General features: G+C 42.1%; 1 protein-coding gene across 1 annotated transcript in view; it reads right to left on the reverse strand.

Annotated features, from left to right (window-relative positions):
• Window positions 1–8,992: 8,992 nt before the first annotated feature.
• col6a3 (collagen, type VI, alpha 3) overlaps window positions 8,993–15,194 on the reverse strand; it is a 38,968-nt gene continuing 32,766 nt past the window's right edge. The window contains 5 exon segments of the mRNA XM_030112403.1: window positions 8,993–9,869; window positions 10,271–10,456; window positions 11,387–11,446; window positions 12,156–12,341; window positions 14,104–14,178. Of these exon segments, the coding sequence (XP_029968263.1) occupies window positions 9,829–9,869; window positions 10,271–10,456; window positions 11,387–11,446; window positions 12,156–12,341; window positions 14,104–14,178 (548 nt within the window). The 3' untranslated portion in view covers window positions 8,993–9,828.

The raw sequence follows: 15,194 nt of genomic DNA on the forward strand, positions 1-15,194 counted from the left end.
CTCCTTTGAAACTGATCAAACTTTTTGACTTCACAGTCCATTCATCCACATCTAATCCAAGTTAAGGCCTGGAGAGTTGAAGGATATCTTAACAAACATCCACAGAAGGTGAGGATACAGGTCCTGGTGTTATAGTGAGACACTCCCCAGTCTCTAGTTAACCTTCATGATCAAGTGCTGATTAAGAGGTGACCGGTTGATGCACAGAGGTAACATGCAAACCAACAGAAGGAAAAACTGAGATCTTTACTCACCTGGAAAGTCTCAGATAAGTCAATGTAGTTCTCACACTTTCAGCCCAGTTGAATTTATTACTTGTGGGATGGCTCGCTCTCCTGCCTTCATCTGGCTTTGGTTCCTGGCCTCGGGCTTCTTGTACTTTCCCAAACCAAATAGCTGGAGAACCATTTAACGGCGTAACACCAGTGTTGTTTTGGTTTGGTTGACATTAGGATTGGTTTTCAAAGTAGATATCTGAGAATAATTGTTAATTTCTTATTTTCTCTGTTGGACACCGTCTTTCTGATTTGGCTTTAAATGAACAAGATAATAAAAGCAACACTTTTCAATTACATGAAATTAAGTACCCCGCTTATTAAGAAAGATCCTGCCCAATGTCACTTATTTAGTTCTGTTAGTGTTTAAGAAAACCATGAGCCCTCTGCTGGCTTTGACTTGACGGCAGAGTCATTTGAGGTTGAGGTAAAATTAAAAAAAATATATAACATAGAATTACTGAAGCTGCTTTTGTTCTTTATAGTCTCTCAGGTCCTTTTGACCTTTCTGGTTCCACATTTAACTTGGCAGAGCACATCGTTCTCCAGTCCAGGGAGATTTGAAGACTCGGCATTGCACTTAGTCCTTGAATGGCTGGTCGAACACCGCTTCAGGGATGCTGCAGAGTGGCACTTTTGAGCCAAACGAGACGGTGATTGAGGGAAAGGACCAGGGTCTTTCTGGTTTGTGCTGCAGCCGGGGGGCTACAGATAGCAGAAGCGCATTTACAGGTCTGCTGCTCAATGTGAAAGTCATTACAGGCCCCTGACTTTTATGGCTGTTGTGGAAAGACGGTGAGCCAGCGCTGTGAGTCATCGATGGATGCATGTGCGCTCCTGCAGCAGTAAAATAATCCCCCCCCCCCCCCCCCCCCCCCCCCCCCCCCCCCCCTTTATTTCTTTTGGCCACAAACGGCACTCAGCCACCGGGGAAGAAGAGCCTCTCCCACGCTCGTAGCTTCACCTCGCCAAGCTCATCAACTGGAAAGTCCTCGCAGAAAACCAGCAACATGGTGGTTCACCATCACTTCATCTTCAAGACTCCCATTAAATGTTCCTTTGGTTTTTGCAACATCAAAACACAGTTTGAATCCCCCCATTTATACTCCAGTAACATTCAAACCCTTTCGTTTCCTCAGTTTCTCCAAGACCGCACTTTTTTTTTTTTTTCAGCGGTTCCTCCGAGCAGTTGACATTTTTAGGCACGAAACTAAGCGACGGTCCTTTCCCCCAACAATGTTTATGCTGGCAAAGCTGCGGCCACGTGTGACTCACCAGGCGGGTGGGGGGCGGGCGACCACATGGCCCGGTGGCGGGGGTGGCGGGGGTGGGGAGTCTGCTTACTGAATCAAAAACTGATGAGAGTCTGCAAATCCCGAGCTGTCACAGGGGTCGAAGCTGGAGCTTTACTCAGGAGGGAAGGAGCTGGAAGGCAATTGGTTAACGCGGTAAATGAAAACGTGAGGCGCTGCAGACAGAGAGGTGGTGCTGAAGATGCACACGGGAGACGGAAGGATTCCTCACAACTCCCTTGAAGGCCAATTATGGCCCACGAGCCAGATGTTTGACAGATTTTTCTGTAATTGTTGCCATCATTTTGCCAATTATGTTAGATAATGAAGGAATCAGTACAGATTGCATTGTTTGAAAAGGATCCTTGGTTTTGAAAGAAAAAAAAGGTAGAAGTTATGTGGAAAGTTTGCATCTATGCAGAGCTGCAAATCAGGACTGCCCTCATTGGATAATCAAACCCTTCCAGATCAGCAGATTGTTCAGATAATTGTCACAATTAAAGCTCAACAGGAAGAAGAAAACCACCTTTTTGAATAGGAATAAACGCTTGAGTGAGACGGAAAAATAGAAATCCTGCTTCTCCCATATTCTTTATGACCCGTTCATTACTTTACTGACAGCCTCCACTAAATAATGACTGGCTGTGTTTAGTAGTGCTGAGTCTGTTTGTCTGAATTCATGTGATTGGTGGTTGGAAGCTGAGAGAGAGAGAGAGAGAGAGAGAGAGAGAGAGAGAGAGAGAGAGGGGTTTGGTCTTTGGCCTGAGTCGAGCTGCTTAGTCACTCTCAGTGGAAAATGTGACCCACACTCATACTATTCACTGTGAACTCTGCTTCCTGGTCAGCACAGAGGAGGAACGGCGAGGCCGGCTTCAGCTTCTGTGCACTGATGTTTTCGTCCTGTTACGTTTTCACTGGAATGAGTCTGAAAGTGACGGGCAGGTTTATACCAGAGGACGTGTCACAGTTTGGGACGCCCGGCTGAACTTGGGAGGGGTTATCCAGCGGCGGCGTCACACCTCGCTCAGGAGGAGCAGCCAGCAGAGGGCAGGAAAGGATTCAACCCTCATTCATTTCAGGGGCATTTATGATGAATATGTGCTAAAAGTGACACATCATGTTTTAATGTGGTGCTTCATTGTTAGTGTTGAAGCTCTGGTGGAATTTCTGAGCTTCTGTCCACAAAAACACATGTTTGGTATGAACAGCACAAAGGAAAGGTCATGTAGTGACTCACGATGCGAAGCGAGAACCATGAGATGAAGCAGACCAGAGAGATGGCATCACCGTCAACATGATGGTCTGAGTGGACCGGGGGGACTAATATGGATGTTTCAGTTATTCAGAGCACGCTGTTGGCTTCTCTTCAAGCCAGTAACCACACATTAGGTTCAATCAGATTTATTGGAAGAAGGAAATATAAAAATAATGGCTTCCTGAACACAGAGACCAAAACAGCCACGTCCCAAAGTTTTATGCTGCAGAAAATCAAACATGCTGGACTTTTCTAGTTTTAGTGAGTTTTTCATCTCTGTGCAGCGACCTCTCACTGTCCGGGAAAGAAATTATGACTTCAAGGATTTTTGTGAGTTGAAAAATTAGAAGTTGTCATTTGAACATTTTCACGTTGTCTAAAACAAACAAGTTTCTCTGCTGCTGGAATATTTTCTCTGTTGAAAATCTAAAGGTCATTTGATTGTTTCTTATCTACTCTTTTGTAATTCTCTGATGTGTGAGTTTCAACAACTGCTTCCCTGTTATGTAACTTGTGAAATCGTTGACCGGTGGTCTCTGCTGAAAGCCTCTGCAGGCCGAATTACAGGCTGCGATGGATTCACAATGAGAAGAAACAGCTGCTGTGAGACAGATCTGCTGAGAAAACCACAGTGTTGTTAAAGTCCTGGAGACACCAAACAAACAACACATGAAGTATTATGAAAAACAGCAGTATTTTTTTTACCCCTCCAAAAGGTTTGTTCTGTGAATTAACCCTGTAAATTGTTTATTTTTAGAATTCAAGACTGATGAAAGTTAAAGATCTAGTTGAGTTAAACTCATTATTAGTTATGCACGTAGGAAAAAGTAAAGTGTTAACGGAATGTTTGCAGGAATTCGGTTTCAGTTCAGAAGATCAGGACAAGAAGGGAAATTTGATTTTGAACATCAATTTGTAAGAAAAACTTCAAAACAGATGTATGTTTCAGTATGTGGTGTCAGATTGTGGAATTCATTACAGACAGAGCTGAAGCTGTGTGTAAATCTTGTTTTTTTTTTAATGATTAAAATAGAATATTTAGAGAATATGAACTTGATGAATGATAACTATTATGTAGATTGTAAATATGTGTGTGAAGATGATAATATACAGTTTCTAATACTGTGAAACCCTGTCAAATGGATACTGCAGTCAACACGTTCAGTCTTCAATGTTTCTCTTTCTTAAAACCCATCAAAAAAAAACTTTGTTTTTCTGTTTGAATCAAGTGTTTCATCACGTGGCGCCGAGTTACAATCTGGGAAAAAGAGGAAGATTCTAAAGTGATAATGGAGGACATGTGAGAAAACAGTGGAATTCATTAAAAACGATGCTTCAAAACACTCTGGGAGCCATAACATCTGGAGGTTTTACTGCAGCTGAACACAACACACACGCACACACACACACACACACATCCTGTGTCCACTAAATATTTAATCTGGTCTCCAGAAAATGATCAGGCCTGTTCTCACATCTCCACTTTGTTGGCTTAAAATCGGATCGTTCATCACAACAGCTGTGTCATTTTGATTTCAACACTTTCAGTCTTAGCGAATAGCTGCAAATGGCATTTCCTCAAGGTGACACAGAGTTTAGTGTTTTTAGGATAATTCTACAATAACCACTGTATATGCCCTCAAACCCACAATAAGACTGCTCACTGCCACACCTGTTTCAGATAATCGTCCATTATTGATAATCAGAGATTAGTTGTACAGTCCAAGCAGGATGAAATCATTTTAAGCAGGCTTTTAAGGATTGGAAGCATCTGCAGCTGGAAACAACTGAACTTTATTGTTTAAACAGATGGCAGTAAAACTAATGTCACCTCAGTAATTTAAATTCGCAGTAATCAAACCACTGCTGAAAAAACCTAATCTTGATCCTGATAAATAAAAGTTCTGGAAAAAGTCGTGGTTAAACAGCTTTGCCGCCACCTACAGGACAATAGTTTATTTGAGAAATTTCAGTCAGGATATAGAGCTTATCACAGCACTGAGACTGCGTTAGTTAAAGTCACTAATGACTTGCTATTGGCGGCTGACGCAGGTCTCGTCTCAATCCTGGTTCTCTTATGGTGCGTTCACACCAGACGCGTCGCAAGCGTCGTGAGCGGCGCTTTTCTATGCAAAGTCTATGGTGGACGAGCGTCATGGAGCGGCGGGCGGTGGGGCAGCGCGTCAGGAGCGTCAGTAGCGTCGCTTTTTGAGCATTTCGAGCGTCGACGCCCACGACGCGTGTCCCCAGCGTCAGGAGCGTCGTGAGCATCGCTTTTTGAGAGTTGGGAAAACTGAACTTTTGACGCGCTGCCGCTGGGCGTCAACCAATCAGAGACGATCCCTCCGGTGCTACGTCACTACGAGTGATCCAAGGATCGATGCGGGCCAGCCAGTGTTGCCAACTTGACGACTTTCTCGCTAAATCTGGCGACTTTCCAAAGCCTCTTGGTGACTTTTTTTCGGCAAAAGCGACTAGCGACAAACCTAGCGACCTTTTCTGGTGCTCTGGAGACGTGACAGGGCGTTTTGTTGCTGTCGTCAATGAGCAGCGGGTGCTGCTGTGAGCCCCCCCCCCCATCCCAAAGCACTCACAAGCGGTCAGTCTCACGCAGCGCTCCCCGCTGCAGTCAGAGCAGAGAGGAGCAGACCAGCCAATAGCGACTTTTCCGACGATGACGCGGTCTCGCTTTATTTAACAAATAAAGCCGAGCCACTCTCCTGATGCGATCCGCCATAGCTGGAAACAGAAATCAGCCTCCGGCGCGCCAATAAACTGACGCACGTCAAGAGCGTCGCAAGCGTCGTGAGCTTTGTAACCACCTGGTGTCAGTGTCGTGCTCGATGCGTCACAAGCGTCAGCTTCGAGGCGTCCCAAGCGCCGACGACGCCCGCGACGCGTCCGGTGTGAACGCACCATAAGACCTCAGAGCAGCTTTTGATACAATCGACCACAATATTCTCCTGCAGAGGTTAGAATGTGAGGTCGGCATCAGAGGAAAAACCCTCTGCTGGTTCAAATCCTATTTATCTAATAGGTACCAATTTGTTCACGTTAACCAACAGTCCTCACCGTGCTCCCAGGTCAGTTATGGGGTTCCTCAAGGGTCCGTGCTCAGGCCAATTTTATTTCTGTTATATATGCTTCCTTTAGGGAACATAATTAGAAGTCACGATATCAATTTTCATTGCTATGCAGATGACACACAATTGTATTTATCTATGAAACATGATCAAACTAATCAAATAGACAGACTCAGTGACTGTATCAGAGAAATTAAAACCTGGATGACTACGAACTATCTCCGTCTGAATCCTGGCAAAACAGAGGTCATTATACTAGGCCCCCATAAACTGAGAGAGTGTCTATCTGAACAGATTATCACCTTAGATAACGTCAGTGTATCCTCCTCCTCTACTGTCAGGAACCTCAGGGTCTTATTTGATCAGGATATCTCCTTTAAAGCACACATCAACCTGGCTTGTAAAACAGCATATTTCCACTTGCGCAACATAGCTAAAATAAGAAACATTCTACCTAGAAGCGATGCAGAAAAACTCATCCATGCATTTGTTTCCACTAGACTGGACTACTGCAACTCCCTTCTTGCAGCCTGCCCAAAAAGTGTATTAAAAAACTTTCAGTTGGTTCAAAATGCGGCCGCCAGATTATTAACCGGAACTAGAAGACGTGAACACATTACTCCCGTTCTAAAATCTTTTCACTGGCTTCCTGTCGAGTTTACAGTTAGATTTAAAATCCTTCTCCTCACTTACAAAATCCTAAATGGGATGGCTCCGACCTATCTCCAAGATGCTTTAACGCCCGAAATGCAGGGTTACTGGTGACGACTAGGGTCTCTAAATGGACATTAGATGGAAGAGCCTTTAGCTATCAGGCACCGTTTTTATGGAACCAGCTTCCAAGTGGTGTCAAAGAGGCAGACACAGTCTCCACATTTAAGGTTAGGCTCAAGACGTTTCTCTTCAATTCAGCCTATGATCAGCTCAGGTAGGGACTCTAAACTAAACTAAACTAAACTAAACTATAGTAACTAAATACTAGTTTAAATACTAAACTATCCACAACGCTGCCCTAGGAGCTAGAATGCTGTGGGAAGTACGGTGCACTGAGCCCTGTCCTCTAATGTCTGAATGTTATTCCCTTTAGTCCGTTCATTGCTTTTCACCTGTTGTCCCCCCCTTCGAGGGGGAGTCTTCTACAGTTTCAGTTGCTTACTCCATTATTACGAGGGCCTATGAACAAGCTCCGTCTGGACCGGGAGGACGCTCCTGTCGGTGCTGCCCGCGGACTGGCTTCGGTTCTACTTCTGGGATCCGTAGTTCTTGTGCTGGACCGTCCAACGGACTGTACTCAACATAGTCCTCGGCTTTACTTCTTATTGTCTCATGCTAGCTGTTGCCAAAGCTGTCCGTCCCTGGGAGAGGGATCCCTCCATACTGTGGTTCTCCCCAAGATTTCTTCTTTTCCCTCTGGGTTTTTGAAGTTTTTTTCTTGCCGGATGTGAGGGTCTAAGGCGGTGGCTGCTTCGTTTTGTCTTGTTACTGTGAATTTGACATATTAACATTATGCTTATTCACTGTTTTTACTTTTACCAACCAATGTAACATCTTGAAGCCCTCTGAGGCAACTGTTGTTGTGATACTGAGCTATACAAAATAAATTGATTGATTGATTGATAATGCTTGATTTGTCGGTTTTTGTCCTCTTCTGACTGCCATTCGCTAACATTTCAAGAGCGCAGGACACTAGAATGCATATTTGTGGATGTTGACGTGACAAAATGACGTGAGGCGCTCTGCAGAGTGCATGCTCTGCCTGCAGGGAGAGCCTGTCGACACCCTCTGGGTCTGAATAATGACCGAGCTCCACATTAGGTGCAGCTGAAGTTACATCAGTTCCTGGGAGGAAGTGCTTTGTGAAAGGAACTAATTCATGAGGGAATGCAAAAACAGCAGAAAAACATGGGATAAACTACCAGCATGCACATATCAGCTTTCATGTAGCTGCATGAGGCTATGTGGAAAAGGGAAAAGTTTTTTTTCATTTACTTACAGAGGGTATTCAATCAATTTTTTTTTTTTTTTGGAAATGCTACAGGTGTTCCTAAATGACAGTTACGCAAAGACTCTCTTTAAAGATAAAACATGATTTGTGGCTCTAGATGAATTTGACTTGGTAGAAATTGTGATAAACAGATGTTTTGATGGTAAACCTTGCTCCTGGAGAGAGAATGAGCTCATTTATGTTTTACAAGTTCTATTAAATCTACAGAAAGTGTCATTTCATTATTAAAAGCTGTAGCATCATTATGATTGTGACAAGCAAGTACTACATCAACAGCAAGTAATACATCTGTTCCGAAGTGCTAAATGGCTTCTTCACAGTCTTCTACAGTTCTAAACTTTTAAAAGTGTGATCCAGTTGTATTCCGTTGTAGCTTAGTAACTGTGCATGGAGCCTAAAGGGTGGAAAGGGCGAACTTACACAAGCCAGCTTGGAAACATCAGCCTTCTGTAATTAACCCTAATTTTGATAAATACATGGAAAATTTACTTGCGTTACAAAAAAAACAAAAAAAAACCCCAACAAAATGAAAAATGCCGACCACTTGAAAAAGGCTTCAGTACTAACATGTTTTTGAACTTGGAAATGAAATAAGCATTTTCCAGGGTGAAGTCCAAACCATGCCACTGCCGTTCAATAAACCCAACTGGTGCAGCTGCTGAGCAGAAACAGAGAAATCCACGAGATTGTGATTTAGGCAAAGTCTTCTGCTGTGTGAGCTCCGACTTTGACTGGTTGTCTCTCAGAGGAGAGCCACCTTTTCATCAGCTGTATCCATGTAGATCTCCGGGGATCCAGAGTTAAAGTTACAGGTGAAAAAACAGTGAAACGTGTTCAGGGACCTTCAAATAATGCTATCTAATGTCCAAATTTCTTTTTTATAATATAAATGTTCAAAGTCACTTCTGTTAACACTGTTTAGGAACATTAAAGACTTACTTCTTCATATCTAATTGGCTTGAAGCCCTATTACAGGTGAAAATTATGGATTCAATAGTTTTCCTTTTCTAAAATTGTTGTGACGGAACAATGTCGATGCCAGCGTGTGAACCACATTTAACTCAAAACAAGAAAGAAATGAATCAGTTGCTCATGTTTATTAGAAAGTCTAATTCGGTTTTATTTCCCCCATACCCAGATGAAACACATATTTCTGTAAACCCTAATGAAACAAACAAAAATACAAACAGCTTGACAAGTACATTCTGTCTTTCGATAGCTGGAGATGCTGTGACTGAGGCAGTGGGTTCAGAAGTGCACCTTTGAAACGGGCCGCTCTGCATCCGCGCAGCGGGTCGCCGACTGTTAAATACACACACTGCCTCCTTCATAAGACCTGTGTAAACATTGCTGTGGGTAGCGTGACGGTGAAATAGTGAAGTAAAGATTCCACAGGGATAACGTGAGTAGGAAAACAATATATAAGCCAATGTGAGTGTGGAATGTAAAACAGAAGAAGAGATTACTGCATTGAACAAGGCCAGTTCTGACTGTACTGTTTTATTAACTAATCTCTGTCCAACATATTCATATATGATTTCTGTTTAATTATAAAGACTTCCTTTTTTTTCTTTTTCTTTTTTTTAAAGAAAATGACCCAACCTTGTATCATGTCATTGTTCCTGAACTCTTGACTTTACAAAAGCGAATGCACTTTCAAACACACATACTATGTAGCACCAGTAAAAACAAGTCATGCAGCAAATTGTGTCGCCTTCTTTTCATGTTGTGGAAATATGAACAAAAAAAAAAAAAAACTACTTCAAGAAGTTTTGGGGATAAAGTCCATGATAGTGGAATCCAGTGCAGCCACCATTGCTTTGGTATTGCATTCTTACAATATGGCCATTGTGGATGGTTTGTTTCCTCAGAATCCCCTGAACAGAGGTAAAATCTGGCCATGTCCGTCACTTCTGTCCTATGTTCTTATCGAAGCGATGACTCCCGGCTTGACTGGTGCTGGGAAGGAATCAGAGAAGAAAAACATGATAAGTTCTTCTACACGGTTCTACAAGGCCGCTCTCCTACCAGAACTCAAAATTCTTTAGATTTGACCCCCGTTTCAATCTGCCAGCTTGTTTATATTTGCTACGCTGTTATTCATGTTGATCGTTGTTATATTAGTCTGTATTTCCACTGGTTCGTGACTCATGGTGCAGTGGAGTTTCTCACTGTCAGGAAGTTATGGAAGGTTGTTGTTTCTGCAAATTCATTTTGCAGAACGACACTAGACCACAGATTTCAAGCCACTACAACACTGGTTTCCATCTTTCATTTGAGATAATCCGTCTCCATCCTCAAACCTTCAATTTGCGCATCCGTCGCTTACAAGTAAAAACAAAACAAAAGGAAACCTTTACCTGCATGTCCACAAGCTTTTACACACTGCTCATGTGTGTCGAAGCGGTTCTGGTTTCCACCGCAGCCGCCGTACCAGAAGCGCATGCAGCTCTTGCTCACAGCGTCGAAGTGCCACTTGAGGACGAACTTGGCACAGGAGCCTTCCTCTTTGGGAAGCTGGCAGATGTCCACGGCTGTGGAGGACGCTGCCAAGGAAATGACAATCAGTAAGATTCTACAAACAGTGGTTTTATGACGCCTTTTGCATATCCTATTGTTTTAACTGCGGAATTTTCAGTTTCTCTTTGACCTACAAATATTCACATTTCAAAAAGCATTAAGTGGATATTAAAGAGTTGTCCAGTTTTTATTGCTTTTCACAGGATGTTTTTTTTTTTAAATTTTTGGGTGCTTTATGCTGATTCTGACTGGTGCACAATGCCTTTAAGACAGTGGCTGGTCGATAAGTTAGCCATTGTTTGACAATGTCTGGTATCCATTCACCTATACTGCTTATCCTGTCTGGTGGAAATGATAATAACAAGCCTAAATGTTCCAGATAAACATCTCCTTTTAATTTTTCTCCATTCATTTCATGCTATAAGCTCATTTTGAACATGACTTGCAAAGCTTTTGGTATCTTGTGACAGATTTTTCCTGTGCTGACGAGGTTCTGGCAGCCGCGGAGAGAACCGCTGCCAAAGAAACAATGAAGCAGTGAACAAGGCTTTCCATTCATTTTCTCGGCGGTTATGGGGAGCTGGATCGCTCCCCTCACTAAAGCATAACGCTCGTCTTTTTCCGTGCTTTGCTGTCTACTGGCTCCGTCAGTCGTTTGGATCATCTGAGAGGCAGCAGAGCAGGCGGCTTTGCTCGTGGTCCCATACAATGGTTTAGTTGTTTTGCAAAGCGAACTCAGCTTGTGGAAACTGAATTAGGTAACAGCGAAGTAGTGGTTTGATGAGTGTTCAGTGTTAGAGGTGGTCTACAAAGCGTTGGCCTCAGATCAGGTTTGGGGTGGATTCTCTAGGCCAAAAGGAAATGCCTCAGTTTTCCTAAAGGCTGCATTTGTAGCACGTTTCTTCAAGAAAAGCCTATTTGATGAGAAGGAAATGAAGATAGTCCATGAAACTCACCTGGAACTGGGAGGACCTCCACTTGTTCAACCTGTGGCGCCTTCAGCTGAGGTTCTGGTTCTGTGGAAACACCAGACAGGTTATTGCCCCTTATCTTGTCACATTACTAAGCTGCTGCTAAAACACTTCTCCAAATTGATGTTTTTTTTTTTTTTATTATTATTATCACTTTAAATTAGTTTGTTGTGCTGAGATTTTCCCAACATTCTTTAGTTTTTGTGCAGCAAAATGAGCTTCTGGTTCTTTTGTTTTTTTAATATATTCATAAAATGTCGAGATATTTAATTGTGCTTTTGAAATTGCGACACATTATTTTAATGTTTTCTGAATTGGAGTTGCTGAGGTATGATTAAAGACTGATACAATGTGGAATTTTATAATCAGGAATCGAAATGTACCTGTATATTTGAACCACCTGCAAGCGGTTAAAAATAATGCTGACAAACGCTCTAGTGTCACAAAAATATATATAAAAAACCGTTTTACAATCACTGCAGTTAATTTCAGGATCAAATTTAAAAGTGTGAAACTTGTTTTTAGACAGTTACGCATTAAAACTCCTGTTTGCATCAAAGAGCTGCTGAAACCTTAACACTCAAGATATTGCTTTTTCTAAATATCTATGCATCTTTATCTATGTTGACAGTTTCTCTTCTGATATGATCGCTATAAAGCACAGAAACTAAACCAAAACCCACATTAATTCATTGACATCAGGCTGTAAAAGCTTCCTCCAGGCCTCCCAGCAGCAGCAGTAGAAACCACTTACCTATCCCCACGCAGCGCTTCAGGCAGAGGGCCTCAGTGTCGAACCTATTCTCATTGCCTCCACAACCTCCATACCAGAACCTTGTACAGAACCCGCTCTTTCTGTCAAAGAACCACTTAGCCTGATATTCTTTGCACGGCATTCCCAGGTCAAAGTCAAGTGAGCATGGGTCTGCAAGGTCATTAACTAGAACATGCAAAGATCCACATACAACAAGGAGAGCAGTGAAAGACGACAAGACAGGGAGAGAGGATGAGTTCACGTTAAGGTTAAGTTTAACATCAGCAGATACAGTGTGTGTGGTTAAAAGTTGCAGGTAATAAAATAAATATATTAGGAGGTAAATAAAAGGGTGACCAAACAAGTCTTTATAATCACAGAGAAAATGAAACAGCATTCAACATGGCACTACTGTCTACATACATGTCTTTTATCAACAAGGTTCAAACTCATTAAAACTACAAGTAGTCAGCAAAGAGGGATTAATTCTAAGTTTCATGGGTGAATTGAAAAGTTAGTGATCACTACATTCACTATGACCATGTTAGTTCATTTTAGTTGTTTGGTTGTGCCTGACTGTGTGGTCCAGGTTAGAAATCGACCCACAGAGCAGAAAATTGAAGTTCACTCAGTCAAATGAAGAGGCGTGTGCAGAAGAACTATTTACTGCTGCCATGGAGAACATGAGCAGCAGCAGCATCCCGGAAAAGTTGTTTTCCTCCATTTTCATGGAGACGGAGTCAGAGTCAGCGCATTTTCAAAAAGTTGTGTTTATAGTGACTCTGAGCACAGTTGTCGGATAAACAGACCCCCAAAATGTAACGTAAGTTTAAAAAGTGATTTCCTCTCACAGGCCAAGAGTAAAACAAATAAACTCTGGCACTCTGCACACTGTCTCTCACACTGAGTAATAAGTCCTGTTTCTTTCTTTATCTTTAATTCCTTTAAAGAGCTGATGACACCAAAAACAGACCGGGGTGATATTTTCCAGATAATTAAATAAATCAGTATTTTCCTAATAATTCTGACACGTTTGTGAGATAATCTATCAAAACAGCAATTTTTGTGAAGCAAATCAGTAAACTGATCTGTTAAAACAAGAATACTTCTGTAGCACTGACCAATGTCAGTAGTTCTACTCTGAACTCTACGTGCAGCTCCTGGACTGTCTGGCTCTGAGTTGCCGTCTTTCATTGACGTTTTCCATGTTAGACTCCAAATGTAGCTCAAAACGGTGAGGAGTAATACCAAAGGCATTTTCTCTTCTTGGATCAACCGTATCTGCCTAAAAAAATGTCCTCAACGTCCGAAGACGAAGAAGAATCCGTGAATCTCTCTGTCTCCTCCAGGCTTTCCCAGCAGGATCATTCTGCTGATGACGTTACAGACGGTTAGCAGGTACGCTGCTCAGCAGGCAGCCAGGAAAGAAGGCTCAATTATTGCTACAACATCTGGAAATAAATGGGTTGTTTCGCTGAATTTATTTGAACAAACCTATTAGAGGGGCTAACGAATGTTTGCTGTTTGATAGCTTGTTTGAGTTCTTTCTTTGGTGTCATCAGCACTATAAGTTCTACCAGACCCTAATAAACAATAACACACTGCTTTCATCACACAAAATTTTGAACGTTCAACCCAGACAGAGGAGGATTAAGCTTTAGCTCTCTTTAAGTTCTCTGCAGCTCTGGCACACACTCTTCAGACAATTAAAAACACATTTATGTGGCGTACTCCAGTTGAACTGTTATAGAACCTTAAAGCTGAAACATGAGGTTTTGTTTACATGCCTGGGGAAACGCAGCCAAACACAACCATATAGAGGCTATTTCAAAGACGTATCATCATTTCCCTGCTTTCAGATCCGCTGTGCTGCTCGTTCTGACACATGGATGAGCTCAACAAGAATAACTGTAGAAACAAGGTTAGGTGTGTGTATGCAGCCGCTCACCGGTTTGGGGTTTGGCCAGTGGTGTGGTGTTTACACTGCTGGCGTCTGGGCTGACTGGCTTATGCTCCGCTGCTTCTGTCAAGTCAAACAAGCAGACGTCAGGAAGGAGTGTCATTCATGGGCTACAGTACTTTAGACTGTCAAATCATCCTGACAGAAGTCAGTTAACTTATGTTTGCAGACTTTGTGTACATGCATATTTGGATTTGTCCAAGTTGGACGATGTTCCCCCCTTATCTAAGTTTCTTTATTAGTTTATCCCTTGAGTGAGATGAATAGTCTAACTCAGGCAATGTTTTCAAGGGAAATCGCCACAGTTTCATTGCACTTTGGGGTCCGTCATTGCGATATGGCCCAGGATGGTGCTCATTGATACATTTTAACAGCCTTCAGTGTGGTTTCTGGTATCACAGGAGGTCCCATGGGGTTCTAAAGAGTATACATGTCCATCTATATTTGGAGACAAATCAAACTGTAAAGTTGCAGCATTTATTGGTAACCTGATACTGTGGTAGTAAAAGAAAGCAGACAACTCGTTTCTGTGCAGCTGCTTCAGATTACGATGGATAAAGCTTGCATTTTATTCCAAAGTTCATTGTCATTGTTTCATTTTTGCCTCATTATTGTGAAATAAATGTACAGCATAAAGCACTATATGTGGCTTTTTCTTGGACTGTGGTCGACTAAAGAGCCGAATGATTTACTCTGGTCTTTTAATGTTTCATTGTTTTGCCTGGATGTTCATATTTGGTTTAAATCAGAACTCCATCAGACTCCAGTGAGGAATCTGCGTCCCTGAAGTGTTCCTGCATGTACAGAAGAAGTGTTGTCAAGCATCTGATTGAGGACCTCTTTTGAAAGTTTCCTGTGTCAAATTTAACAAAATATGATTTTGTACTGTTCAGATAGTGATAAACAAAAATGTTATGAGTCTCATTCAAGCAATAAAATGCAGTTTGAGCAATTTATGCAATGTGAACATAGCCTTAATCTCAATTAAATTAAAATACTTCCATAAACTCAGCTAATTGAAAATCTTGACTTAATGCAAAATAAATGACATTTTTTATCAATATATGTGTCAAATTCAC

This window comes from Salarias fasciatus, chromosome 16, assembly GCF_902148845.1.
Source record: "Salarias fasciatus chromosome 16, fSalaFa1.1, whole genome shotgun sequence".
NCBI classification, from domain to species: Eukaryota; Metazoa; Chordata; class Actinopteri; order Blenniiformes; family Blenniidae; genus Salarias; species Salarias fasciatus.